This window comes from Podarcis melisellensis (assembly GCF_964234715.1).
Source record: "Podarcis melisellensis genome assembly, chromosome: 17".
NCBI classification, from domain to species: Eukaryota; Metazoa; Chordata; class Lepidosauria; order Squamata; family Lacertidae; genus Podarcis; species Podarcis melisellensis.
Window position 1 is genome coordinate 18,950,533 of NC_138534.1, and position 27,481 is coordinate 18,978,013.

General features: G+C 45.2%; 1 protein-coding gene across 2 annotated transcripts in view; it reads right to left on the minus strand.

Annotated features, from left to right (window-relative positions):
- Positions 1 to 24,773, minus strand: part of SVEP1 (sushi, von Willebrand factor type A, EGF and pentraxin domain containing 1) — a 125,550-nt gene extending 100,777 nt beyond the window's left edge. Inside the window, exons 1-3 of one of the 2 annotated variants that reach the window (XR_014163915.1) lie at positions 23,883 to 24,773; positions 10,736 to 10,991; positions 7,473 to 7,649 (exon numbers count right to left, since the gene is read on the minus strand). Coding sequence is in view for 1 of the 2 variants with exons in the window: in XM_081893589.1 (XP_081749715.1) it covers positions 7,473 to 7,649; positions 10,736 to 10,991; positions 23,883 to 24,395 (946 nt within the window). In the remaining variant the exon portion in view is untranslated. The remainder of the gene's footprint in view (positions 1 to 7,472; positions 7,650 to 10,735; positions 10,992 to 23,882) is intronic. The other variant, XM_081893589.1, reaches the window with a different exon arrangement.
- Between the last annotated feature and the right edge of the window lie 2,708 nt (positions 24,774 to 27,481).

The window sequence follows — 27,481 nt, forward strand, 5'->3', positions numbered from 1 at the left end:
ACCCCCTTCAAAGTGAAACCTTTTTTCTACGTAAGAACGGCATGCCCGTGTTCACTTACTCTGGAAATAAAAGTGTGCTTCAGCTATTAGAAGTCTGGGAAACTCTTATCTGAAACTTCCTGTCCTCCTAAAATGATATTTGTAAAAAATCATTCCTGCGCCAAGTGAATTTCTCAGTGTGTGAATAACTAGGCTGATTAAATAGCGCTCATCAGACACTCGTCCTCGATCAAAGCCATGCCTAGCAAATCAAAGCGAAGTAAATGAACCAAAGCTTTACATCAAAGCAGAGAGCAATATTAAAATATAACCAAGACTCTTAATTTTTGTGTTTAAGGTTAAGCCAGTACTTAACAGTGTAACATATCCCATAATTAAGATGAAGAGGTCAAAATTTACTGGTACATATAATGGTTGCTAGGAAATATATGGCTAGTTAATATATTCCACTTATATACAGAAGAGTTCAGACAGATGACTGAACCAGAACTCCTTATAATATACTCTCTTATGACTTACGCAGCTCCATCAGAGATGGGTGTCTGAAGTTCCTGCTACAGCCATCACACTGTCAATAGCTTCCTCACTGCTGCCCCCCATCCTGCCCTGGAGGCTAAGGGGCTGGTCAATTTATGGAGAAAAAGACCTAACATTCTACTCAGCTTTTTAATTAAATGGAAGAAATCTGCTGTGTCCCCAGATTTCTGCTGCATACAGAATTTGGGAGAAACAGTTCGGCCGTCGGTCTTTCAAGAACAGGATACTGTATTCTTTGCTCTATAGGTCACACTTTTTCCCTTAAAAAAATGAAGGGGAAATGTGTGCGCGTCCTATGGAGCGAATGCAGGCTTTTGCTGAAGCCTGGAGAGTGAGAGGGGTTGGTGCGCACCGACCCCTCTCGCTCTCCAGGCTTCAGGAAGCTATCCGCAAGCCTTCGGAGCGCGGTGGGAGTTCCCGCTGGGCTCCCAAGGCTTGCGGATAGCAGCCTGTTCTGGGGGCTGGGGTCGGGGAAATAATTTTTTTTCTTTATTCCCCCCCCCAAAAAAAACTAGGTGCGCCCTATAGAGTGAAATATACAGTAGATTTGTTTGCCATCGCCACCCCATAGCTTCAGCACATTAAAAGGGGTTTACTGGCCTGGTTTTTACCAATTGCTTTAAATTAAGTTTCAGAAACGGTAATAAGTAATAATGAGACATTGATCTTCTATTGATTTATAACTACTAGAGCTACCAATGGCCCTCTTAATTTCATGAGGAGATGATTGACCATGTCATCTGAACACAGAAGCTCTGGTGCCTACCACTGGAAAATCAGACAAGTAGTTGTTTGGAATTGTGGTTTTTTATGACAAGGAGTTAAGCACAAAACAGAAAGCAAGTGGCTCATTTTCACAAGTATCTGGTTTTTAATTAAGAGAATTCTAGAATCTCTTCCTGGAAACTTAATGAGGCATTGAAAGGGTTAGAACTAACAATCTAGATTGTGAGCCGCCCTGGAACAGAAGCAAGAAAAACAATTTCCAGGCAAAATAGCTGGATGATGACATTCTTTGGATAAGATATTGGAATATTATTTGATACTTTGCTATATTACAAAAAAAGAAGCACTGTAAAAGTCATCAGAAGTTCAAAAGGGTTATTGGTTTCTATCCAGATACATGCATTCACCCGCCAGACTCACCCTTTTAAGGAGAGTGTCTTTGTATTATTTGTACAAACTTTTAAAATCTCAGTACTGATGAAAAGGTCACTCAGGCAGTTCCATGCATGTGAGAAAAATTGCAGACACAAAAGCTGTGTCCTGAAAATAATGTGGGGGGGGGGGCACTAAAATATCTTCAGTAACCAATCTGCCCTCGATATTAACTTGTAAAAATGACCCATTTAATATCTTTCAAAAGAGTTATCAAGAAGGCAGCTAGAGCAGAAGACTCCCAGGTCTTCCCTAAAACGATTGCCTCACAAGTCACAAAATCCGCATGGAAAACCAATTTCCTACAAAGAATTAATGAGGCATTGGCATGCAGATCATTAAACAATCACATATTCAGGTTTTGGGGTTTTTTTACATGCACAAGTCGGTAATTTATGCAAACAGATCCCCTGTGCAAGCATGCATATGCAATTTCTACCTATACATAGTGTCTGGTGTGCAGGGCCGGATTGAGGTTTGATGAGGCCCTAAGCTGCTGAAGGTAATGGGGCCCTTTATATGTCCAGCTGTCCTTTGTCAACAACAAATTGTCGCTGTTTTTGTGTGTTGAATACATGATATGGTAGTTTATGGACCTGATAGGTATCTAAAGCCATGCAGAATGTAGGCACCCTATATACAGAAATGAGCAAACCCGGTGATATTTTAGGGAGCAGGATAGCAGGCAGGGCCCATGGCTTACATCATAGGAGCCTACACAACACAAAACACTGCTGCTGTATGTAGGTTTTATTTTCTTTGTTTTTATTTTATATTTTGGAAATGTACATCCAGTTTTTTTCCCTTTAAAAATTTTGGGGCCCCCAAGAGAGTGGGGCCCTAAGCTATAGCAGTGGTACCTCGGGTTACTGATGCTTCAGGTTACAGGTGCTTCAGGTTACAGACTCCGCTAACCCAAAAATAGTACCTCGGCTTAAGAACTTTGCTTCAGGATAAGAAATCGTGCTCCGGCGGCGTGGCGGCAGCGGGAGGCCCCATTACTTAAAGTGGTGCTTCAGGTTAAGTACAGTTTCAGGTTAAGAACAGACCTCCAGAACGAATTAAGTTCTTAACCCAAGGCACCACTGTACATAAATCCGGAGCTGCTGGTATGGCTGCCTTTGTGAGACGAGTGTTGTCACAGCTCACCTGGGCGATGCTGGGTTGGTCAGAAGTAGGGCAGGTTTGTTTGAATGTACTCTGCCTCTGTCTACCTGCCCACTAGACCAACTGCCTGCCACAACTCAGTTGCTAGAGGTCTGTGCTGGAGCACAGCCCCAGAAAACATGGCTGCCCTTCTTCCACCTGCCCCCTTTCCCCGTTCCCTTCTAGGTGGAGCCTCTTGCAGTGGCGTAGCGTGGGTTGTCAGCACCCGGGGCAAGGCAAGTAATTTGCGCCCCCTAACACGTGGATTTGCATCTAAAAACTTCAATAAATATCTTAAAAAAAACAAACGTGGATTTGCGCACCCTAACCCTAACTCCCAGATGTTGCGCCCAGTGCGGCTGGCCCCCCCTGCACCCCCCCACGCTACGCCACTGGCCTCTTGCCTCTCCTTGGTGGATGGTGGCGGTGGCAGCTCCCTCCCTTTTGGCTGGCCCAAGGGGTGGTGGTGGGGGACGGACACACAAGCACCTCATCGTTGGCCACAAGGCGATGGAGGTGCTGTTGAGAATTCTGTTCCACCTTAAGGAACAGGCATGTGGAATTGTTGCATGTCACATGTCTGTTTACAGTACAGCTTGCTTTGGAGACGAAGGAGATCAGACATGTTTCCTTTTTGTCCTGATCTATGCTGAATAAAACCCACTTGTAAATGCTGTATTTTTCGCTCTATAAGACGCACGTTCCCCATCCTAAAAAGTAAGGGGAAATGTGTGTGTGTCTTATGGAGGGAATGCAGGCTGCGCAGCTACCGCTGCTGTCCTGGCTTCAGCGACAGCCACGCAAAGCCTCTTGAGTGCAACCGGAGCGCTCCTGTCTCTTCGCTCAAGAGGCTTTGCATTGCTTTCTTGTTTCTTGTTTTCCTCCTCTAAAAACTAGGTGCGTCTTATGGTCGGGTGCGTCTTATAGAGCAAAAAATACGGTATGCCCACACAGCCTCTCATGCCACTTCTGTTTGCGTAGCGTGTTCTCTGCTGAATGGTGTGCTCAGTTTTCTAAAGCCTGAGTCACTTGGCCCAGGCACAGCTTGGCTTGCCTCGCTGGGGTTCCAGGGAGCCTGCGGGGAGGGGGGCGCGTCCGGTTGCGCCCCCCCTCAGAAATGTGTGCATGGGGCGATTGCCCTCCCCAAACCCCATGATACACCTCTGTACCAGTCTCATGCCATACAAGTTCTTGGGTCTCAACCACAGTCTTTTAGTCTATGATGCAATGATAATAAGTGTTAATAACTGGAAAACTAAACATAGCATTGTTAAAATGCCACCAACCATAAAAATACCTACCCTAAACTTACTTGCGTACACTCTGCCCATTTCATTATACAGTGGTACCTCGGGTTACAGACACTTCAGGTTACATACACTTCAGGTTACAGACTCCGCTAACCCAGAAATATTACCTCGGGTTAATAACTTTGCTTCAGGATGAGAATAGAAATCGTGCAGCAACGGCGCGGTGGCGGCAGCGGGAGGCCCCATTAGCTAAAGTGGTGCTTCAGGTTAAGAACAGTTTCAGGTTAAGAATGGACCTCCAGAACGAATTAAGTTCTTAACCCGAGGTACCATTGCACTGGGGAAGGAAAGCAGTCCGTGTGTATTTGACGAATTCTTCATGCTTTGCAAAACTGCAGATAAGTTCAGCTGGGAAATGTTCCAAAAAGAGAGCCAAACTCTTTCAAAATAAAAAAGATTTCAAAATAGTTTTCTATTTTCTTCACTTACAAGGGGCAAACGTTTGTCTTTTGTCTTTTTTTTTTAAGGAAACGCAGCAAGACTTCAGAAAGATTAAGTCATGTTTACAAGGAAAAATGAAATCCCCCCCCCCCGGCTAAATGTTATGATGTGTGTGCAGAGTTTCAGCTGAGTTCTCTCCAATAGGCACATGCAAAGCAGATGGCAAACCATCACGTGCTTCGTATAATATATGCTACCTTTTAAAAATGTCTACTTGCTGATGCATTGCTTATGTTCTTACAAAAAGCAACAACATCTGCCAAACGCACTCTTAAAAACCTTATGGTTCTGGATCTTGCAAGTCCAAAACCAGATGATATTCGCATATACAGACTGTGCTGAATGTAAGGATGAATGTGTTTCGACTACTATAAGCTCCAGAGTGGCCACAAGTAAAATTTTCATTTAGCTTGTGAAGTCAGATAAAGGCACAAATTTCACATTAGAAAATTCAATTTGCATTAATCAACCATCTTCACTCTACAGCCTATGGTGAAACAGATGTGCTTTTAGGTCTTTTTACAATGAGCGAAAACAATCAACTGACAAAACTGCTCAAAAAGATATGCGTAGCAATCTCATTTGGCTAAGAAGAGTCTTCAGAATGCATTCAAATAGACTGATAGTTCTGATGCCTATAAATGGACAAAAATGGAAGCTTTTCAGGAAGCTCTTCTGTCATACATCTGTCAAGAACGTTGGATTGTAGCACAATATGAACTCCAAATTGTTCATATCCATCCCTGGTCTTCTTCCAGTTAGTTCCACCACCAACCTGCCTCGTTATCTCCTTAACTGAATCTGGCTTTCCTCCAGGCTTTTTTGACTTTGGATCATAGCTAGTCTTATACCCCAGTAAATGCTGGGCAAGATCCAACATCACACCAGTAGATACAACAGGACTTCCAACCTTCCAAAACAGATTTTGGTACATGCAAGGGGCTGAAGTAAAAATGGTTCGTGCAAGCAGAAGGTTGTTGTGCAAGTGGGATTGCCCTTCTAACCTCGTGTTGTCTAGTTTGACCAACAATGGTCCAGAATGATTGCAGTCACACCTGCAGCAACCTAATCCTTTTGACTCAGGTGTGGGGAACCTTTGGCCCACCAGATGTTGATGAACTGCAACCCTAATAATAATAATAATTTATTTATATCCCGCCCATCTGGCTGGGTTTCCCCAGCCACTCTGAGCAGCAAAATATTAAAATACAATAGTCTATTAAACATTAAAAGCTTCCCTAAACAGGGCTGCCTTCAGATGTCTTATAAAAGTCTGGTGGTTGTTGTTCTCTTTGACAGCTGGTGGGAAGGCATTCCACAGGGCGGGTGCCACCACCGAGAAGGCCCTCTGCCTGGTTCCCTGTAACTTGGCTTCTCACAGCGAGGGAACCACCAGAAGGCCCTCAATGCTGGACCTCAGTGTCTGGGTTGAATGATGGGGGTGGAGACACTCCTTAAGGTATAGTGGGCCGAGGCCATTTAGGACTTTAAAGGTCAGCACCAGCACTGTGAATTGTGCTCGGAAACATACTGGGAGCCAATGTAGGTCTTTCAAGACCGGTGTTATGTGGTCTCGGTGGCTGCTCCCAGTCACCAGTCTAGCTGCTGCATTCTGGATTAGTTGTAGTTTCCGGGTCACCTTCAAAGGTAGCCCCACATATAGCGCATTGCAGTAGTCCAAGCAAGAGATAACTAGAGCACCAGACCTAGCAGTGTCCTGGGATGATGGAGGTTGCAGTTCAGCAACAGGTGCAGGGCTGAGTCAAACACATCATCCCCATTGTTTTAGTTGTATACCACCTTTCCATAGTTAAATCCATGCTCGAGGTGGATTACAGCATGAAAAGATTTACATAATCAACAAACACAAAATGTGCAAACAGTAAATAAAACGCATCGGAAAGTACGCAACCCAATGGAACAATTTTCACATAAATTATAGTAAGATCTAAAAATAATGAATGAATATCAATAACAACAACAAAACACCCTAAATAATGCCACAGCCCATGAATCTGTTCAGCCATCCACCTAGGCCAGGTGGAAAAAGGCCTGCAAGGCAGAGATAATAATAATAATAATAATAATAATAATAATAATAATAATAATAATAATAATTTATTCATTCATTTATTTCCCTCCCATCTGGCTGGGTTTCCCAGGACTCACAGCCAATATGGTCTCTGGTCTCTTAAGCAGCCTTCGCTTCTGTAGCTGGAGCCAGTCAGTCAGTCAAACAGCCAGTTAACTAGGGAATTTTGCACTGAGAAGGTGGGGAATTTATTAAAACAGCCCTTTTAAGCTCAATCCTTTTACGTCACCCCTTGGACATGAACAGCTGATAAGGCCATTCATTCTGCTTGTGATATGGGGCAGCCCCCTCCCCCGTTTACATGGGTTCGATATTGGCGCTACATCGCACTGAAGTTGGAAGTGACCTGGAAATGTCATAAAGACGTCACTGAAAGGTCACTAAGAGGGCGAAAAGGGGGCAGGGTGGGGTGGAACAGGGTGTTTGCAGGCTTCTTCAATGGGTTTCAATTATACATGATTTCAATGATGTGCGCGGTGCCCTTGGAACGTAACCCCTACATAAAAGGGGGGCTGCCCATACTATTGGGTGAAGAAGACCCCACTGAAACTTCAAAAGCAGGCATCCCCAAACTTGGCCCTCCAGCTGTTTTGGGACTACACTTCCCATCATCCCTGACCACTGGTCCCATTGCCTAGGGATGATGGGAGTTGTAGTCCCAAAACATCTGGAGGGCCGAGTTTGCAGATGCCTGTTCAAAAGGGTTCGGCAATCAGAAGAGGCCACCTCAATCCATGCTTATATCCATAGTCATATTCGCACCCAAGAAGAAGAAAACAGAGACTAACCTGTACATTCATGTTGCAGCCCTTTGCCATAGTATCCTTTTTCACAGATGCACTCAAACTGGCCCGTGTGAGTCCCACACTTGCAGCTCGCCATGATATCGCAGCAGCTTTCGCTCCCGTCGCAAAGGTAGGAACAATAAGATATGTCTTCTTGAATGTAGCTACCAGAAGGCAAATCTGTAACCGCACAGAGGGTGAGTTGGGAAGGAAACAGGGTTCCAAACAAACAAGTGAGTTAAGAGATAATACTCGTAACTATGGCGAAAATAGTTTTTTTAATCAGGAACATTTTAACTTGGGGTGCAAAACGTGAAACGAACCGTAAGGATTTGCTTTGAATTTAATCCACATTCTTTGCTCAACCCTTATTGAGGCAAATATTTCATTGGCTACAAAGGAGAAATTTGGCGGCAGGTTGGGGAGAAGAGCTCATTGGTTCCCCAGTGATGCAACAATCCATTCATACGTTCCCTCCTCTGCCCTTAAGCACCTACAACTGTATGTTGATTTATAAGGACCCGACTCACTGGATAATTCTTCTACATGAGACTCAATTAGATAAATGTAAGCTGCAGAAAATCAGAGCAGAAATATAACTTGTTCTTGGTTGCACCATATGCTGGTGTATAAAATTATGACATCTCCATTCTAGATAGCCTCTTCTCCTTCCAGAGGGGAGGGGTTGTAAGCGGGAGCTGTTTCCCGCGTTGGCAGGGGGTGTCCGGCCCCCTGAGTCAGCTGTCCCAGCTGCCACGCCACGCCTCCTGGCAGCCAACCAATCGGGTGGAAGCTGAGGGGCGGGGTTTAGCTGCTTATATGTGGTTGCACCTGTGGTTGGTTGCCTTGGTTGTCCAAGGGGTCTGGTAGGAATTTTGATCCAATTGGCAAATTGGCACCAGCCACTTGGTTTTTCACCTACCTCATAGCAAATCGTCACAACTTTTCGGGTATTGGTGGTTAGGCATTGGAATATTTTTGTGTATTGGAGGACAGGGTGTGGCCATCGTCTACCTCTCCACTTTATGGGTATTACGTTAAAGGAATCTGGCAGTAGTGGATCCTGTCCAACGCCCTTGCTGGTGGCTAAGGCTGTGGCACGACCCCCGGTGACATCGGGGGAAGCTTCCAGTTGTATTTGCATCAACAAGCTCCTCCTACTGGTGGTTAACCCCTGATAGACTCCCCCCTTCCTGAGGGGATGGAGTCACGCTCTGTTGTTTTATCCAGTGCCTAAGCCAATCACATGCTATAATCAATAAAGTTGTGGCCTTTTTTTTAGCCCATTAACCTAATATACGGCGTCCTTGTGTCTTTCTTATCCTTAAGTGGGTGGCCAGTCCTCGACTCACAAACTTATTCTGAGGCTCTTAGGGGTGTCTGGTTTGACAATTTGCAAAACTGATTCAATTTAAGATGCTTCAAAGCATTATTTAGAAAGCACTGCCTGATTCTTAGAAGGTGTGATCAACTTTGATATCAGCTTATCAAAGAGCAATTATTTTCCTGGCAGACAGTACACTGTAAAGTACTTAATAACATTTGCAGGTTGAAGTAGCCCATAGACTATTCATGAAGTGTTTGAATTTGCACAGGAAGTCAAAGAGTCACCCCTCTGAATATCTTACCAAGTTAATCAGATAAAGCCCTTTCTAGTCAAGTGGCCCAACAGGAACGTCATAGGCAGTGCTCTAAACGTTTGTTGTGACTTAATAATGATTTCGGTGGTCGGAGAGGAAATCCCAAGAGCCTCGGTGTTTGTTTTTATAAAATATATTTCAAGACTGCGCAATTCCAAAAGCATCCAAAGGCTTGGATTTGAGCCTTGTGCAGATGCTCATTTCATAGACTGCAGGGGTTGGGCTAGATGGACGTCCCAACTCTACAATTCTATGATTCTATACGGTGAAAGAAACGTGTGGAGGAGGAGCAACTAGGATTGCCTCGGTTGTCCCCAGCTCCTGACCTATGGACATTAGTATACCACCCAGAGTATTTGGTTTTGTGAGCACTGTACAGATGTCGTTGTTGTTTTGAATTATAGTTATTATTCAAGGTGCTAATTTCACAAGAGCACACATAGACCTGAATGCTAAAGCAAGTGGAATCTAAATGTGTGATGTGCACAGAAGTGGCTCACTAGGCAGGGAGAAGCTGCAACGCTAATTTCTCCACAGGTGGAAGCAATAATAATAATAATAATAATAATAATAATAATAATAATAATAATAATAATTTATTAATTGTATTATTTATACCCCACCCATCTGGCTGGGTTTTGCCAGCCACTCTGGACAGAATAATCCCAACAGAATAGTAATAGTAATAGTAATAATAATAATAATAATAATAATAATAATAATAATAATAATAATGTGATAAAACATCAAACATTAAAAGCTTCCCTAAACAGGGCTGCCTTCAGATGTCTTCTAAAAGTCAGATAGTTGTTTATTTCCTTGCCATCTGATGTGAGGGCATTCCACAGGGCGGGCGCCACCACCGAGAAGGCCCTCTGCCTGGTTCCCTGTAACCTCACTTCTTGCAATGAAGGAACTGCCAGAAGATCCTCAGAGCTGGACCTCAGTGTCCAGGCAGAATGATGGGGGTGGAGACGCTCCTTCAGGTATACTGGGCCGAAGCCGTTTAGGGCTTTAAAGGTCAGCACCAACACTTGGAATTGTGCTCGGAAAGAGCGCAGGTGGCATATAAATGCACTAGCAGAGACAATTTGGTGTCCCTGCCAGCATCTTTGCACTACATCGACCTCCCCAGCCCCTCACGCCCCATTCCTTCCCCCTTCCAGTAAGCAACAGCGACCCACCTGCCTGGGAGGTATCATAGCAGCTTCACTTTATTTGGCAAGTGGCTTCTACACGTGCATAAATGTGAACTGGCCACACCCATTGCTGGCATGTGGTCCTCAGAGGGATGCTTAATTGTCTGACCCAAAAATAGAGCTAGCCACTCCAGAGTTAAGGTGAATCTTAAGCTCAGAATGCGTGTCATAGCATTCACAGGCCTCACGCTTGTTTTCTGTATGTTTGGGTTTAGCATTACTGCATTTGTGTATCTAAAAGGATGGTTTCCTTCAGCGCCTGAATTTTTAGTGGATCAACTATTTGATCAGGATTTCCTGATTAATGTAGAATTCAAATAAATAACAGAAGTTCAGTGCGATGACAATATTTCTGAATGCCATGAAAGTATTCTACGTGAAGTGGAAGGTGTTCCATTTTATCAAAATTCAACTGGAAGGCAAGTACCTTCGTGGAGGGCTCTGCGAGCCAAAGCTTCAAACTCTGCGAAACTATGAAGCAAGTAGCAATGTTCCTCCTTCGGGTGAGATGCCATGTCGTTCAGCTCCCGGATGTTGCCTTGCCATATCCCAAACGTGAAGATCTCGACTCCAAATTCACGCAAGGACGCTGCAATGGGCCTGGGGTCTCCTCCGTTGGAATAGCCGTCGGTAATAAGTAATATCACCTTGGAAGCATTTGCACGGGAGTGAAGCAGTATTTGCTGGAAGAAAGGGGGGGAATAGCATCTCAAGGCCAAGTGCAAGCAAACTGGTGACCTACTCATGGTCTTTTCAGCCAGGGGGGCACTCCCTTTAGTTACACTGTTTAACTGCAGCTTTTGCAGGACCACCCAGCATTAAGACCGTAACATCAACAAGCTTTCAGCAGCCAGCGTAGTTAAAAAGCCAAGTACTACTGACTCACAGTTCACACACTTATATTCGGCCTTAATACAGATGCTATATTATAGCATAATACAGATGCTATCAACCGGTCTTACAGGCAGTTTCTTATAATGAGAAGTCACCCACTTTTGTAAAAAAAAGCAAACCCAGACACAATGATCTGACATTCACCACTAGCTGAAATTGCAAATATTTTTTTATCAGTACTTAAAAAACTCTGACTTGAAATATTAGATTAGATGGCATAAGAGCATCACACTAGATTAGCTTGGTGATGTATCAAGTGAAGTTGAGTGAATGTTGCTGATGCCAGCCGAGTTAGATCTGTTCTCTGAACAAATGAACTGCATTATGGGGCAGAATCATAGAACTGTAGGGTTGGAAGGGACCCCTGAGGATCATCTAGTCCAGCCCCCTGAAATGCAGGAAGATGCAGCTGTCCATCATGGGGATCAAACTTGCAACCTTAGGCATTATCAACACCATGCTCTGGCCAACTGAGCTGTCCATAAAAGGACAACTTGATGCAATATAACTGTGATTAATAATAATGAGTTTCCCCAGCCACTCTGGGCGGCTCCCAATCAACAGTACAGCATTAAATATTAAAAACTTCCCTGAACAGGGCTGCCTTCGGATGTCTTTTAAAGATAGGATAGCTGCTTATTTCCTTCACATCTGAAGGGAGGGTGTTCCACAGGGTGGGTGCCACTACCAAGAAGGCTCTCTGATTTGTGTATATATGCAGGAAAACATTTGGGGACCATACAAGCCCTCTTCAGGAGATCTACTCATGTGTAAAGCCAAAACAGGAGCCTACAGAGTTGCAGTGCAAACCTCTGAGGTGAGGGGGGGAGGGCTCCTGTGGTTGTGGAGGCTTCCTATAGTATTCAGAACCCATATCTAAACTGTGCACAGAGCTTTCATGAGTTCCCTCCTGCTTCAGAAGTTTGTTCTCCAACTCGTGGAGAGTGACTGAGCTAAGTTGCTCATTCCCACTCTCTCCCCTTGTATACTGGCTTTACACAGAGGTAAAAAAGGTATAGGTAAAGGACCCCTGGATGGTTAACTCCAGTCAAAGGCGACTATGGGGATGCGGCACTCATCTCGCTTTTCAGGCCGAGGGAGCCGGCGTTTGTCCACAGACAACTTTCCAAGTCATGTGGCCAGCAGGACTAAACCGCTTCTGGCGCAATGGAACACCGTGACGGAAACCAGAGTGCACGGAAACGCTGTTTACCTTCCCGCCGCAGTGGTACCTATTTATCTATTTGCACTGGTATTCTTTTGAACTGCTAGGTTGGCAGGAGCTGGGACAGAGCAACAGGAGCTCACTCTGTCACAGGGATTCAAACTGCCAAACTTCCAATCAGCAAGTCCAAGAGACTCGGTGGTTTGGACCACAGCGTCACCCGCGTCCTTCCTACAGAAGGAGAACCTGAGGAGGGCCACACACACAAATGCTTCTCCCCCCCCTATTGGAGGTCATTTTCAGGGATGCTGCTCAGCTGTGGAGAAAGGAAATAGCAAGTCGGAACGTGGGGAGACAATTCGATAGGAAACAGAATAATTTATCACCTTTTGCCCTAGGAAACAGGCCACCTTTTGCTTTGGGAGGACAGAACCAGGTTAAAATATAAGTTCTCCTCCTTTGTTTTGGCCCCATGTAGTCTATGCCCCCTGAACTTCTGATACACCAAATTTCTCTTTATCCTAAGTTTTGCCCAGAAGTTCATTTAGCAGTCACCTGTGGGCAACCTCGTTGTTGGGCCTAATTAGGCCTCTCATAAACAACAGAGATTATATATATGCCCTGCATTTTTAAACTTTCAGGTCATGTTCCCATGTTTTGTTACTTCCTCAGCTGAAAATTCCAATATAACCCCAGCTGCCTCAGAGTCAGACAGTCCTGGCTGGCCTCCATTGGCTCCAAACAATGGACCCACAAGGTGGGTGTCGAAGGAAAACAAGAGACTGTGGTTTCATTCCAAGCATTGCAATATCGCAGCTGAAACTACTATGTCCAAAACACATAAAACACAAGCAAGACCTTAGGGTGTGACGAACCTCTGCTAATCTTCATATTGTACTAGAAGTACAGAATATTAGAATACGTTCTTAGTTACTCCTTTTTCATATACCAGAAAGTCCTACCTTTGCCAATAAACCTGAACGGCGCCTATATTTTATATTGTGTTTCTTTCTTTTCTTTTCTTTTAAATAATTTTTATTAAATTTTCCATTTTAACAATCCAATCAAATCACATTAAATATTCCAAATTATACAAATACATATCATATAGTCCGAATATTCTGCCAAATTATAAATTTTTATTGGGACTTCCCATGCTTCAAGTTCAGTGGGGCTCTGATCATCTTATGTCTCTACTGCCTTGAGTTTCCAATAGTTCCTTTAAATCTTCCTGTTGTTGCCCTTATATGGTGTTTCTTTCTTACGTTTTTTAATTAAAACAATGCATTTTTTTAAACAACATCTAGAAGGCCACAGGTTTACCAACCCCTTTTTTCCTGTTGAGAAGATCAGCCATCATTTCATACACCCCTTCCCTTAAATTTCATGTCATTTTTTCCAAGGACATGTCAGCAACATGAAATGTGTTTGGTGTGAAGGAATGTTCCAAGGAGAAGAAATGTTTATTTACATGTCCACAGTAACTAAGGACCCACATTAGAGTGGCTCTGGTTAACACAATGAATATATTTACATTGTGGCAATGTGGGACAAAGTATTTTTGTACCTGAATCCAGTGAGATAACAAGGATATGCAAGATAATACAATTACTAACATATTTTTGAGTTTATCTGGCTAAGTATTCGATCTCTTACAACTGGAAGAAAACACACTCCATGGTAGAAAAATTTAGGGTGAATATGCCCCATAAATCTTAAATAGTAAAATGCTGAAGCAAAGTTTGAAATCTGGTCCAAAGTGATTGTAAAAAATTCCTTAAACTCTCTTAGAATTAACTGTGCAATTAGGTCCTTAACACTTTGTAATTGATTAACCTGTCAGATCAAAGTCTGCTTTTTCAGTAAATGTTTTTCTTCACTCCACTAGGAAAAACTCAGCTATTTTTCTTTCTCACACCGCTAAGTAAAGATAACTAATTGCATTCCTTCCTTCAGCACAGCCAGCAACAGTAATATGACTGCCTTTGTTTCTTCTATCACAGGGAGTAATTGCACGTCCCAGAGAGCAGGAGATAAAACAACTCAGTGGCTATTCTTGATCTCTAGCAAGAGATCTCTTGAAAGAGCAACACCAAGGAGTCTTCAAATTAAAATTGTATTTTAAAGCAAAGGTGGATAACTAAGCACAGAAAACTAGGCTGTAACTGTATCATAAATCACAGAGCAGTGACTAACCTGAATACTCATTTGCATTTAATTAATTTTCATCTCCTTTGTTCTACCTTACAAAGACAGTGCTACCCTGGTTCTCAAATGCCTTGGTACTCAAACAACATGGAACCCAAACACTGCAAACCTGGAAATAAGCGTTCCAGTTTGCGAACTATTTTCGGAAGCTGAACGTGCTACAGTTTGAGTGTTACGCTTCTGATTTGAGTGCCACACTTCCATTTTGAGAGTTCCGCTGAGGTCAGTCTGTTTTTGCTATTTATTTTGTGTTTGTGTTTTTGTTTTTGTGGCTTTTTTGTTTTGTTTTTGCGACTGTGTGGAACCCAGTTCAGCTACTGATTGATTGACTCTGTGACTGCAGTACCTTGTTTATCGCTTTCATTTTATGGAACAATGGTCTCGTTAGATAGTAAAATTCATGTTAAATTGCTGTTTGAGGGCTTGTTTTTAAAAGTCTGGAATGGATTGATCCATTTTGCATTACTTTCTATGGGAAAGCATGCCTTGGTTTTGGAATGATTTGGTTTTGGAACAGACTTCCCGAACAGATTAAGTTTGAGAACCAAGGTACCACTGTATTGAAATTGGGTAGTCAAGACAGCCAAAAGCTTGTCCTTCCTTCTAACGTCTGGATGGAATAACTTTGCATTGTTGATTTCAGCTAAGATCAGAGAGCAAGTGCCAGCAAAAATCACAATGCAGGAAAAACCATGCAGCCAGCCAATGCCTCTCCATACCTCTATCCTTATTTCAGTTCAGCTGGTGATATATCATGAATGCTAAAAACCAAATATTGACCAGCCCTAATGTATTATCATCTTAAACATAGCACTACTGTATTGGCATTACCCCAGGCGGACATGCAGTGTAGTGGACGAAATATTGGACTTGGCCCAGGAAGTCTGGGTTGAAAGCTCCATTCAGCCACAAAGCTCCTGCTCAATCTTGGGTGAGTGACTATCAGGGGCTATTCAAACTGGCTGACTCGGCTTTATAAAATGCAAGACATCCATAAAACGTAAAATATGCGTTCTAAACTTTGCAGGCCAGGAATAAGACCTTCTGCAGCAGAATTCTATTCCTTTCTAGTCAGAAGACTTGTGGGTCTCCTGTGACCACTTTTCTGAGAGAAAGCTCCTTTAAATTCAATGGGGCTTAGATTGATTTGTGGCCTTTTGACCATAAGTCAATGGGTTAGGGCTACAATACTCCAGAGCTCCTACCACACCAGTTGTCCTTTTGTTCCAGAGGAACAACAGTTTACATATCAATAGTCTATAATGTACTTCCATAAAGATTTCGGGTATATTTCGGAGAGCCTCTTGAAAAAAAGGATTTGAGTCTTTTTGTGTAAACGTAATGAAATAATTATTTTTAAATTTGGAGAAGCAAGTGAAGATGGGTGAATAATTAAAGTTAGGAGTAAAGGAGAAATATCACAAAGGAACCACAAGGAGCATAGGTGTAATACAATAGTGTTTAAAAATAGAGGACAGTGGCATAATAGCTCACAAGAAGAGAAAAAAGGTGGTTGTTACATTGAAGTGCAAGTTCCTCTATTCATTCCAGTGATGGCATTTCAACATAATAGAAGTCTTCTATAATCCCTACCAGGACAGGACAGTACTGTTTGGATCTCCAAGTTGCAATTTGTCTGGCAAGAAGATTCACAAGGTAAGAGCCCCTTAGAAAACGGACGAGATAGATTAAATATCAAGAGAGAACCAATTACATCTGGCTGAGTCAATCTACAGCACACAATACTTCATTACGAGAAGATGGTGATTCTAGCATCCTCATTTTAGCGGATCAATGGATTATGTTGGGAGGAATTGTATCATGCTAACAAATCGCATTTAAAATAAGTAGTGGTCCAAATCAGGACAAAATTATTTGTGCTTATGGTCCACTGAATTCAACAGGCCAGCTTAGTTGCAGCTACCATATTTTTTGCTCTATAAGACTCACTTTTTCCCTCCTAAAAAGTAAGGGGAAATGTGTGTGCGTCTTATGGAGTGAATGCAGGCTGCACAGCTATCCCAGAAGCCAGAACAGCAAGAGGGATTGCTGCTTTCACTGTGCAGCGATCCCTCTTGCTGTTTTGGCTTCTGAGATTCAGAATATATTTTTTCTTGTTTTCCTCCTCCAAAAACTAGGTGTGTCTTATGGTCTGGTGTGTCTTATAGAGCAAAAAATACGATAGTTTATGCCCCATTAATTTCAATGGGGCTTTAGTGAGACTAATCTGTCTTGGATTTGGGCCAGTGTGTTGAACTTTGTGACACTGAAATCAGTGGCAATTCCTCCAAGTTCTCTTTTTTAGAGATCTATGACCATGGGTGTCAGGATGAAATGAGTAGATTATATACCTCTGGAGATACTGTTCTAGACTGCTAAGGCTCTATCTAGCTCTAAAGATGTTGTACTCCAATTGCTGGTGTTTATACCGATGTTCTGTGTGATTATTGAAATGGAATTTGTGAAACAGTAACTAAAACGAATTTAAAAAGAATCAGTGGCAAAATATCCTAGAGATAATGCTATACCTTATGATAATATACCAAACGGATTCAAACCAATTCCTTGCTCCTAACCACACTGGGCAAAGAACACTTGGGATATTCCATCTCGCTTTATTGGCCGAGGGAACTGGTGTACAGAGCAGCACACGGAAACGCTGTTTACCTTCCCGCCGGAGTGGTATCTATTTATCTACTTGCACTTTGATGTGCTTTTGAACTGCTAGGTTGGCAGGAGCAGGAACTGAGCAACGGGAGCTCACGCCATCGCGGGGATTCGAACCGCTGACCTTCTGATCGGCAAGTCCTAGGCTCTGTGGTTTAACCCACAGCACCACCCGTGTAATCAGGCTTAAAAAGGTAAAGGGACCCCTGACCATTAGGTCCAGTCGTGGCCGACTCTGGGGTTGCGGCACTCATCTCGCTTTATTGGCCGAGGGAGCCGGCATACAGCTTCTGGGTCATGTGGCCAGCAGGACTAAGCCGCTTCTGGCGAACCAGAGCAGCGCACAGAAACGCCGTTTTCCTTCCCGCCAGAGTGGTACCTATTTATCTACTTGCAGTTTGACGTGCTTTCGAATTCCTAGGTTGGCAGGAGCAGGGACCGAGCAACGGGAGCTCACCCCATCATGGGGATTCGAACCGCTGACTTTCTGATCGGCAAGTCCTAGGCTCTGTGGTTTAACCCACAGCGCCACCCGCGTCCATATAGCCTTATGTCATAATAAATTTGTCAGTCTTCAAAAAAAACTTTTTTTGGGGTGTGTGTGTTTTTATTTTAAAAATTTGCCACTTAGCCACTTCGTGAATTGCATGCACTCCTTTGCATCAAGAACTGCAGAGCTGTATGGGTGGAATTGGACCATTTTGAACTGTGTGTGAATACAAGCAGCAGAATCCTATGCACGTTCACTCAGAAGTAAGGAGCACAGTGTTCAAGCATGTGGCTTACTCCCAGGAAAGTGTGCACAGAATTACAGCATAAGAGAAATAAGCAGACAAGATAGTGGTGTCATAAATGCTCTTGTGCAGCACTACTGAGCATATTCACGTAGAATTAGACCCCACAGACCTCAACAGGACTGACTCCCTACTAAGCTCGCATTCGATGGCAGCCATACCCACCTGAAATTTGTGGATTTACTTGCAAATTTTGTTAGTGTTAAGGTAGAAAGCAAGAAAGACATTTTACAAGTAGATCTATATTCAAGTAAGTGGTGATTTTTATATTTGAACCACCCTGAGACCTGCGGGTACAGGACGGTATACAAATTTAATAAATGATAACAATAATAATATATATTTGAATTGGGAAATGCATCATTCAAACATAAGTTATTAAAAAAACATTCATTACCTCTTACTTATTCCTGTTTAAATAAAAAAAAAGTTCCTACATTAACATAAACATTTTTTTTTAACCTTTTTCATACAAAACTCCCTGGACCTGATCCAGGCAACATTAAGCAACAGCGCAATCCATGTTTACTCAGAAGTAAGCCCCTCTGAGTTCAATGGGACTTGCTCTCAGTTAAGTGTGTGGGATATGCAGCTAGGTTAAGCTCCACTGATTTGAGTGAGACATGAAAGTATTTAACTTTGCCCTATATTTTATGCACATCTTTAATAATAAATGTATTTGTGTAGGACATGTTACAGAGGATATTTTTTTTAAAGGAACATGATTAAGTTGCCGCATAAAAATAAGATAATTTTAATGCCCCCAAGCAAAAGACTGTGAATAATTTCTGTCTCACAGAGCAAATAAAAGCCTTAGCTTTACCTTACACTTTTGAGATGACAGAACAGTATCAAGATTGCTACTGAACCCTGATTCAATCTCTTCACCTGCTTAGTGGATTGTTGTATTTTTTATGTTTGAGCCACCTTGGGATGTTACATGAAAGGCGTTATACAAATACCTAAAGAGTCATTTCTTAAATAAAAGCTGCCACATTCCACCTTACCACATGACAAATGCCATGCAGATTTCCAGAGATCTTCTATGATATACACTGTGTATATTATATGTGTGATGAAGTAGGCTCCAGGCCACAAAAGCATACACCATAATGAATTTGTTATTCTTTATAGTACCACAAGCTGTCAGGAAAATGGTTACAGTCAAACCTTGGTTCCTGAACGCCTCCATTTTGGAACGTTTCCATTCCCGAACGCTGAAAACCCGGAAGTAACTCCTGTGGTTTTTGAACGGTTTTCAGTAGCCGAACATGCTACGCGTCTTCCATTTTGAATTTCTCTATTGTATTGAGGCTTCCACTTTCAGTTTTCGGTTTTTGGAAGTTGAATGGTCTTCCGGAATGGATTACGTTCGACAACCGAGGTTTGACTGTAGTACATGTGATCATAGCTTTCCTCAATAAATAAAGGCTCTTACCAAGTGGTTAACATGTGTTGAATTATTACAGCTGCTAACGGGTTAGGCAAGAGAAATGCATCTAAACATAGAAATAATATTACATGCTAAAACAGGTAACTCTCATTACTATGGTGAAAATGACAATTTGACAACTTTGAGGCTCAAAAAACGGGTTAGATGCTATCCTAAATATGTATCGATGTAATTTCATGATCTGAGTGTTTTAACCGATTCCTATTCATTCAGTGTTGATAATTCTGGGAAACATTTTCTTAACCCCCCTCCCCCCAAAAAACCTTGATGCAGCAAGGACTTTATTAGCCCAGAGGTGGAAGCAACAGTAACTACCAACAACTGAACAGCGGCAGATGAAGAGGATGGAATATGCAGAGCTGGCGAAGCTGACCGGGAAAATCTGAAACCAGCGTGATCAAGCTTTCCAAAAAGACTGGGGTAAATTTATACAATATTTGAAAGACAATTGCAAACAATTAAAAACACTAGCAGGATTGGCTTAAAAATACTTGTAATGATGATGGCTCTACCTCTTTACATATTCTTTTAAAAATATGAAATGGTGCATTCTAAACAGGAAGAAGCACAACTGTGATGACAAAGTAAAGAATTACAGTGGTGTCCAAACTTTTTTCAAAAAGGGCCAGATTTGATGAAGTGAAGGGTCGTGAGGGCCGACCAAAGGGCCAACCACAGTTGTTGACCTTCTTTTAGGAAATAAACTGCCACAGGGGCCACTTTTCAATATTGCAATGTAACACTATACAGTGGAACCTTGGTTCTCAAATGGCTTAGTTGATAAACAAATCGGCCCCCGGATGCTGAAAACCCAGAAGTAGGTGTTCCGGTTTTCGAACGCTTTTCGGAAGCTGAACATCCGACGTGGTTTCCACTTGCATGCAGGAAGCTCCTGCAGCCAATAGGAAGCTGCGCCTTGGTTTTCGAATGTTTCGGAAGTTGAGTGGACTTCCAGAACAGATTATGTTCGAGAACCAAGGTACCACTGTATATAAAGAGGGTGAATTGGCATTTGAACCAAGGGACGCGGGTGGCAGTGGCGTAGCGTGGGTTGTCAGCACCCGGGGCAAGGCAAGTAATTTGCACCCCCTAACCCGTGGATTTGCACCCCCTAACCCATGGATTTGTGCCCCCTAACCCTAACCTCCAGATGTTGCACCCAGTGCGGCCGGCCCCCGCTGCACTCCCCACGCTACGCCACTGGCAGGTGGCACTGTGGGTCAAACCACAAAGCCTAGGACTTGCCAATCAGAATGTTGGCGGTTCGAATCCCCGCAACAGGGTGAGCTCCTGTTGCTCGGTCCCTGCTCCTGCCAACCTAGCAGTTCGAAAGCATGTCAAAGTGCAAGTAGATAAATAGGTACTGCTCCGGCGGGAAGGTATACGGTGTTTCCGTGCACTGCTCTGGTTTTCCAGAAGCAGCTTAGTCATGCTGCCCACATGACCTGGAAGCTGTACGCTGGCTCCGTCGGCCAATAAAGCGAGATGAGCGCCGCAACCCCAGAGTCGGCCAGGACTGGACCTAACAGTCAGGGGTCCCTTTACCTTTACCACTATATCACAATGTTTGGGTGGCAATACATTGTGGTGTTGAAAAGCTGGTATCACCCAGCCCTACATCAGTGCCCTAGCTACCGGGGGTGGGGAGGCGGGAAGAGAGCTAGTAGGTTTTTGCCCAGGTGAAGCCTCCAGAGGGGCGCCATTGAGGCCCCTATCCTGTATTTGTGTGTATGCAAATGCGCAAAGTGGGTGCCATTCTGGGTCTTTAACCTGGGTGAAATGAAGCCTAGTTTCACCCTGAAATTGCATGTGACACTACAACTCTATGTACATATCAAAGCTACACAGGTTTCTGGTAGTTAGATGTGTTTATTTGTCTATGTGTGCTGAAAGTATTCATTTTGGAGGTAACAATGTTTCCCGTTGGAAGTCAGCAAATTTCACTGACACAAGTTTTGTTCAAAACCTATTGCTGTTACTTGAGTACCTTCTGTAAGCAACTTGGCTTTGCCTGCTAAAAGGCTTCTGCAACTGAATTGGTGCCAGAGTGAGCTGTATGTTCAGTACCAGTCGCCACCACAAATATAGAATGAAGGTAATATACGCAATTCCTGGTGTGCATGTTGCTCAGATTTTGTGGCATGTGCATTCTGAAGATACGTGTCCCAAATTTGGAAATCATTGGGACTCAACTTCAAAAAAATTCAAGATTCAAGATTTTTGAAGGTCTTGGGGGTCCCTTAATGCAAGCATCAGAGAACTAAACACTTACGGTACTTTTGTCAAATTTAATGTATCCCTATAAAAATGTTTACATGGAGGGAACATAAAGGTAAGGCCCGTCCCATAAAATCAGTCATATGATGTAGCACATGCACACCATTTGAACGTCCATCAACTTTGGCCCCCCCTCCCTCAAATATTTTATGGGGAGGGGGGCAAAGGGACCTCAGTCCCTAAGGGCTGTCTCCTATGCATGAGGGTCATGTATTCCAACCCCTCCTGCAATGAGGGAATCTTTTGTCCAATGTGTGGCTCCAACACACAACTCTGAGCTTAAGAGTCTCGCGCTCTAACCCCTTTAGAAATATGGGGAGCTGCCTTGTACCATTGGCCTACCCAATCTCATTGGCCTATTCTACCCTTGAGCGTAGCTCAGTCGGTAGAGTCTGAGACTCTTAATCTCAGGGGCGTGGGTTTGAGCCCCACCAGTGCCGGATTTATGTATAAGCTAAGCAAGCTATAGCTTTAGGGCCCCACTCTCTTGGGGGCCCCCCAAAAAAATAAAGGGGAAAAAACACCTGGATGTACATTTCCAAAATAGAAGATAAAAAACAAATAAAATAAAGCCTGCATACAACAAGAGTGTTTTGTGTTGTGTAGGCTCCTATGATGTAAGTCATGGGCCCCGTCTGCTAGCCTGCTCCCTAAAATATCTCAGGTTTGCTCATTTCATTGGGTGGACGCGGGTGGTGCTGTGGGTTAAACCACAGAGCCTAGGACTTGCCGATCAGAAGGTCGGTGGTTCGAATCCCCGCGACGGGGTGAGCTCCCGTTGCTGGGTCCCTGCTCCTGCCAACCTAGCAGTTCGAAAGCACGTCAAAGTGCAAGGAGATAAATGGGTACCGCTCCGGCGTTTCTGTGCACTGCTCTGGTTTTGCCAGAAGGGGCTTAGTCATGCCGGCCACATGACCCGGAAGCTGTACGCCGGCTCCCTTGGCCAATAAAGTGAGATGAGCGCTGCAACCCCAGAGTCGTCTGCGACTGGACCTAATGGTCAGGGGTCCCTTTACCTTTTATATATAGGGTGCCTACATTCTAGTTGCATGGCAACATGTGCAAATGGCTTGAGATACCTATTAGGTTCATAAATCACCATATAGCATATATTCAACACAAAAAACAGCGACAATTTGTTTTTGACAAAGGACAGCTGGACATATAAAGGGCCCCATTACCTTCAGTAGCTTAGGGCCTCATCAAACCAAAATCCGGCCCTGAGCCCCACACTGAGCAAAAGTTTCCTGCATTGCAGGGTTTGGGGCTAGATGATCCTTGTGGTCCCTTCCAACTCTACAGTTCTCTGATTCGATGACCCTGAGATGAAGAATCTCATGCTCCACCAGCTGAGCTATCTGCGCTGGAGATGCCAGGGACTGACCCTGGACTCTTCTGCCTGCAATGCAGATGTTTTGTCTTTGAGCAGAACATCTAACTCCAAGGAGCCAAGGTCTCTTCACTGCATCTAAAATATTTGAGGGCTCCCTCCTTCCCCCACGTTAATGGGCATCGGCAGTGCTATTTTTCTAGAAAAATAGGTGCCACACTTCTTCTAACAACAAAAAAGGAGGTTCTAGTCCCGGGTACCATTGAGTACCCCCTGGGGCAAAAAGCACCAGGTATCGCCATTCAAAGAGTGGTCAATAATGCTGGCGGGGCTTATTTGGGCCTCCCAATATTTTACTCAAGTTGGCACCTCTGGGGCCCCCAATGAAATCTTTGATGGGGCCAAAAAATGTATATTAAATCAATTATGGGCATTGCCACTCAAATGGTGTGGTGTGCCGGACATGTGATTGATTACGCAGGAAGGGGGCTTGTTGTTGTTTAGTCATTTAGTCGTGTCCGACTCTTCGTGACCCCATGGACCAGAGCACGCCAGGCACTCCTGTCTTCCACTGCCTCCCGCAGTTTGGTCAAACTCATGCTGGTAGCTTCCAGAACACTGTCCAACCAACTCGCCCTCTGTCGTCCCCTTCTCCTTGTGCCCTCCATCTTTCCCAAAGGACGGGGCTTACCTGCCCCCTGACATTACATTCAAGTCACCCTCCCTGCTGGAGGGCACCACGTTGGCACCCACCCTGCGCGTTCCGACGTTACGCCCGCCACTCACCGCCGCTTGCTGGAAGGCGCCCTTGGTGTAGGTGCCGCCCCCTCGGTAGCCGATGGCCGGGATCTCCCTGCCGAGCAAGGCGCACTTGTGCTGCTGCCGTGCCCGCGCCGTCGCGGGCGAGATGTAGTCGACTCTCGGCACCACGTTGTTCTTGGACGAGAAGGTGACGAGGGCGACGCGCGTGGCCGTGGGCACCACGGGGAAGTCGGACAGCAGCTTCTTGACGAAGCGCAGCTCGCTGCGGAAGTTGGCCTGGCCCACGCTCGACGACTCGTCCACGAGGAAGACCAGCTCCAGGCTCCCGCTCCGCTCCCTCAGGCGCCGCACTTGTCGCTTGAAAGCCCGGCCCAGCTTCTCCACTTTGCCCTCCGTCGTCGCCGGCGAGGGCGACGCAGAGCGCGCAGCCAGGGAGCTCAAGTCGACGGGGCGGGAGAGGCTGAGCGGCTGCGGCGGCGCCCAGCCCCACACCAGCGACGCGCCGCCCCACAGGTACACCGCCAGCAGGGGCCACATCCCCCCGGGTCCAACTCGGATCGCCTCCCCCCAGCTGCGCACGCCGGACGCCCCCTCGAGCTTCTCCCCTCTCGCGCGCGAAGCCCTTTCTTTTTTGAGAGCGCACGTGGAGAGATAGAGAGCCCTGGGCGCGCTCGGCAGCGGCGTCTATCCTCTGACTGCGAGGAAGAAGGAAAGCGCTGCCGTCCCTCAAGCCCTTCCCCGACGTGTTTCTGAAAAGGAGGAAGAATGGGGCACCGGCGAGAAAGAGAGAGGAAGCTCGGTCCTCCTCCTGCTCCTCCCCTTCGCTCAAGTCGCGGCTGACTCCGGATTCCTTGTCACCCGAGCGCCGTCGGTGTCTGCCAGGCTGTCAACATTCCCGGCGGCGCAAACACATCGGCACCGAGGCTTAAGCTCTGATTGATCCCATATGTCTGGCAGGCAGCGCCGGACGGAGGGGAGGGAGGGAGGGAGAGAGAGAGGGGCGGCGAGAGGATGCCGGGCTCGAGGGATGCATCCAGATACCACGAGTGCCACGATAATTGGAAACACTTTGTAGCAGCAGGCGCAGCGGGAGACCCGGGAAGGAGGGTGGCCGTTGGGGGGGGGGGAGTGTGTGCTTGGCTGGAGCGGGGGACGCCACCTCCCGCTTCCAGGAAGCCTCCTATCTCACCCAGTGTTTTCCCAGGTCCCTTATTTCAAAGGAAGGCAAGTCCCAGAACATTGGATTGTAGAGTTGGAACGGTCTAGTCCAATTCCCCCCTGCAAGGCAGGAATCTCTGCTAAAGCATCCAGGACAGATGGCCATCCAATCTCTGCTTAAAACCCTCCAAGGAAGGAGAGTCCACAACTTCCCGAGGGAGCCCGTTCCACTGTCAAACAGCTCTTACTGTCAGAAAATTCTTCCTGCTGTTTAGTCAGAATCTTCTCTCTTGTAACTTGAAGCCATGGGTTTGAGTCCTACCCTCCAGAGCTGGTCTCCTATCTCCTCTGAGTCTCCTCTTTTCCAGGCTAAACATACCCAGCTCCTTCGACCATTCCTCATAAGGCCCTTGATCATCTTGGTTGCCCTCCTCTGCACACTTTCCAGCTTGTCAACATCCTTCTTCAATTGTGGTGCCCATATAAATGGATACAGTATTCCAGTTGTGGTCTGACCAAGGCAGAATAGAGTGGGACTATACAGTGGTGTAGCGTGGGTTGTCAGCACCCGGGGCAAGGCAAGATAGTCCCCCTCTCTCTCCGCACCACACCACACGCCTGGCACCCCCCCCCTCGACAGTGGGCAGTGACCCGGCGGCTCGGATGGGATTCGCACAGCCAGCACTGCAGTGAGAGAGAGTGAGTGAGCCAGGTAGGGGCAGAGAGCGCGCCCCCCCAGATGTTGCGCCCGGTGCGGCTGGCCCCCCTGCACCCCCCACACTACGCCACTGGGACTATGAATTCCCTTGATCTGGGCACTAGATCAGTTCAGTGATCAGCCAAAAAGAAATAAACCCCAGCGCAGCTTGAACTGCTCCTATAAGGGTTTCTCAAATTTCAAAAAAGTTGCATTTGAGCCAGAGTCCTAGAATTGTATAGTTGGAAAGGAGCCCAAGGGTTATCTAGTCCAACCCCCCGAGGTACCGCTGTACAGGACAGCCTTCAGCTGTTTTCTAAAAGGCAGATACAATCAAATCTTGGTTGTCGAACGTACTCCATTCCGGAAGCCCGTTCGACTTCCGAGGCATGGCTTCTGATTGGCTGCAGGAGCTTCTTGCAATCAAGCAGAAGCTGCGTCAGACACTCAGCTTCTGAAAAACTTTCAAAAACCAGAACACTTACTTCCGGGTTTGCGGCGTTTGGGAGATGAAACGTTCCAAAACGGAAGCATTTGGAAACCAAGGTTTGACTGTAGTTGTTTATTTCCTTGACATCTGATTGGAGGGTGTTCCACAGGGTGGGTGCTGCTACCGAGAAGGCCCTCTGTCTGGTTCCCTGTTCCCTTCACTTTTTGCAGTGAGGGAACCACCAAAAGGCCCTTGGACCTGGGCTTCAGTGTCCAGGCTGGACGACGGGGGTGGAGATACTCCTTGACTGATTTCTCAGTGATAACTTGTTTATCCATCTTCCTTAACCTACTGCCCTCCAGATGTTTTGGCCTGTAACTCTCAGCCCAAAGTCCAAGGCTGGTATATGCAGTGAGGGAAAGGATTTTGGGTGGAAGAAAAGCTTGGCCTAAACGCAGCCGCTTTCTTTAGTCTCAGACATATGATAGATTGGCAAAATTGACTGGACCAGATTGTAAGCAGCTTTGGGTCTAGATAATTTCTGTAGAAAATATTTGTTTTCTTTTAAAGGCGTGTTTGTTGTTATGTCTCCATCCTTTTACACGTTCTAAACCAGCAAAATGTTTAATCTTACCTAAAAGCATATGCAGGGATATGCAGTATATGTGCTAAAAGAAAAAAGGGGGGAAGGTAAAGGACCCCTGGATGATTAAGTCCAGTCAAAGGCGACTATGGGGTTGCGGCACTCATTTCAGTTTCAGGCCAAGGAAGCCAGCGTTTGTCTGCAGACAGCTTTTCCGGGTCATGTGGCCAGCATGACTAAATCGCTTCTGGAGCAACGGAACACCGTGACGAGAACCAGAGTGCATGGAAATGCTATTACCTTCCCGCCGGAGTGGTACCTATTGATCTACTTGCACTTTGACATGCTTTCAAACTACTAGGTTGGCAGGAGCAGGGACTGAACAACGGGAGCTCACCCCATTGTGGGGATTCAAACCGCCGACCTACCTATCAGCAAGCCCAAGAGGCTCAGTGGTTTAGACCACAGCGCCACCCACATCCCATACCTGGGCACTCATAGGCAGCAGTGAACATCACACCAAAATGCACATGTCTGTTGCCAGAGTACAATTAAGAAAACCTGCGCAACCACTATGAAGATGGCACGAGACATACACACACAGAGAAATTAATGTTTTCTTCTACAGACAATGGCTGCTGTACAATACAGCCTCCAGGTCTCTGAAAAGCTATCATCTGTATTCAGCCTTAAGATGCTTTTCTACAACTGCATTTTTGCAGAGGTTGCTCAGGAGTTCCCAGTTGACGAGGCCA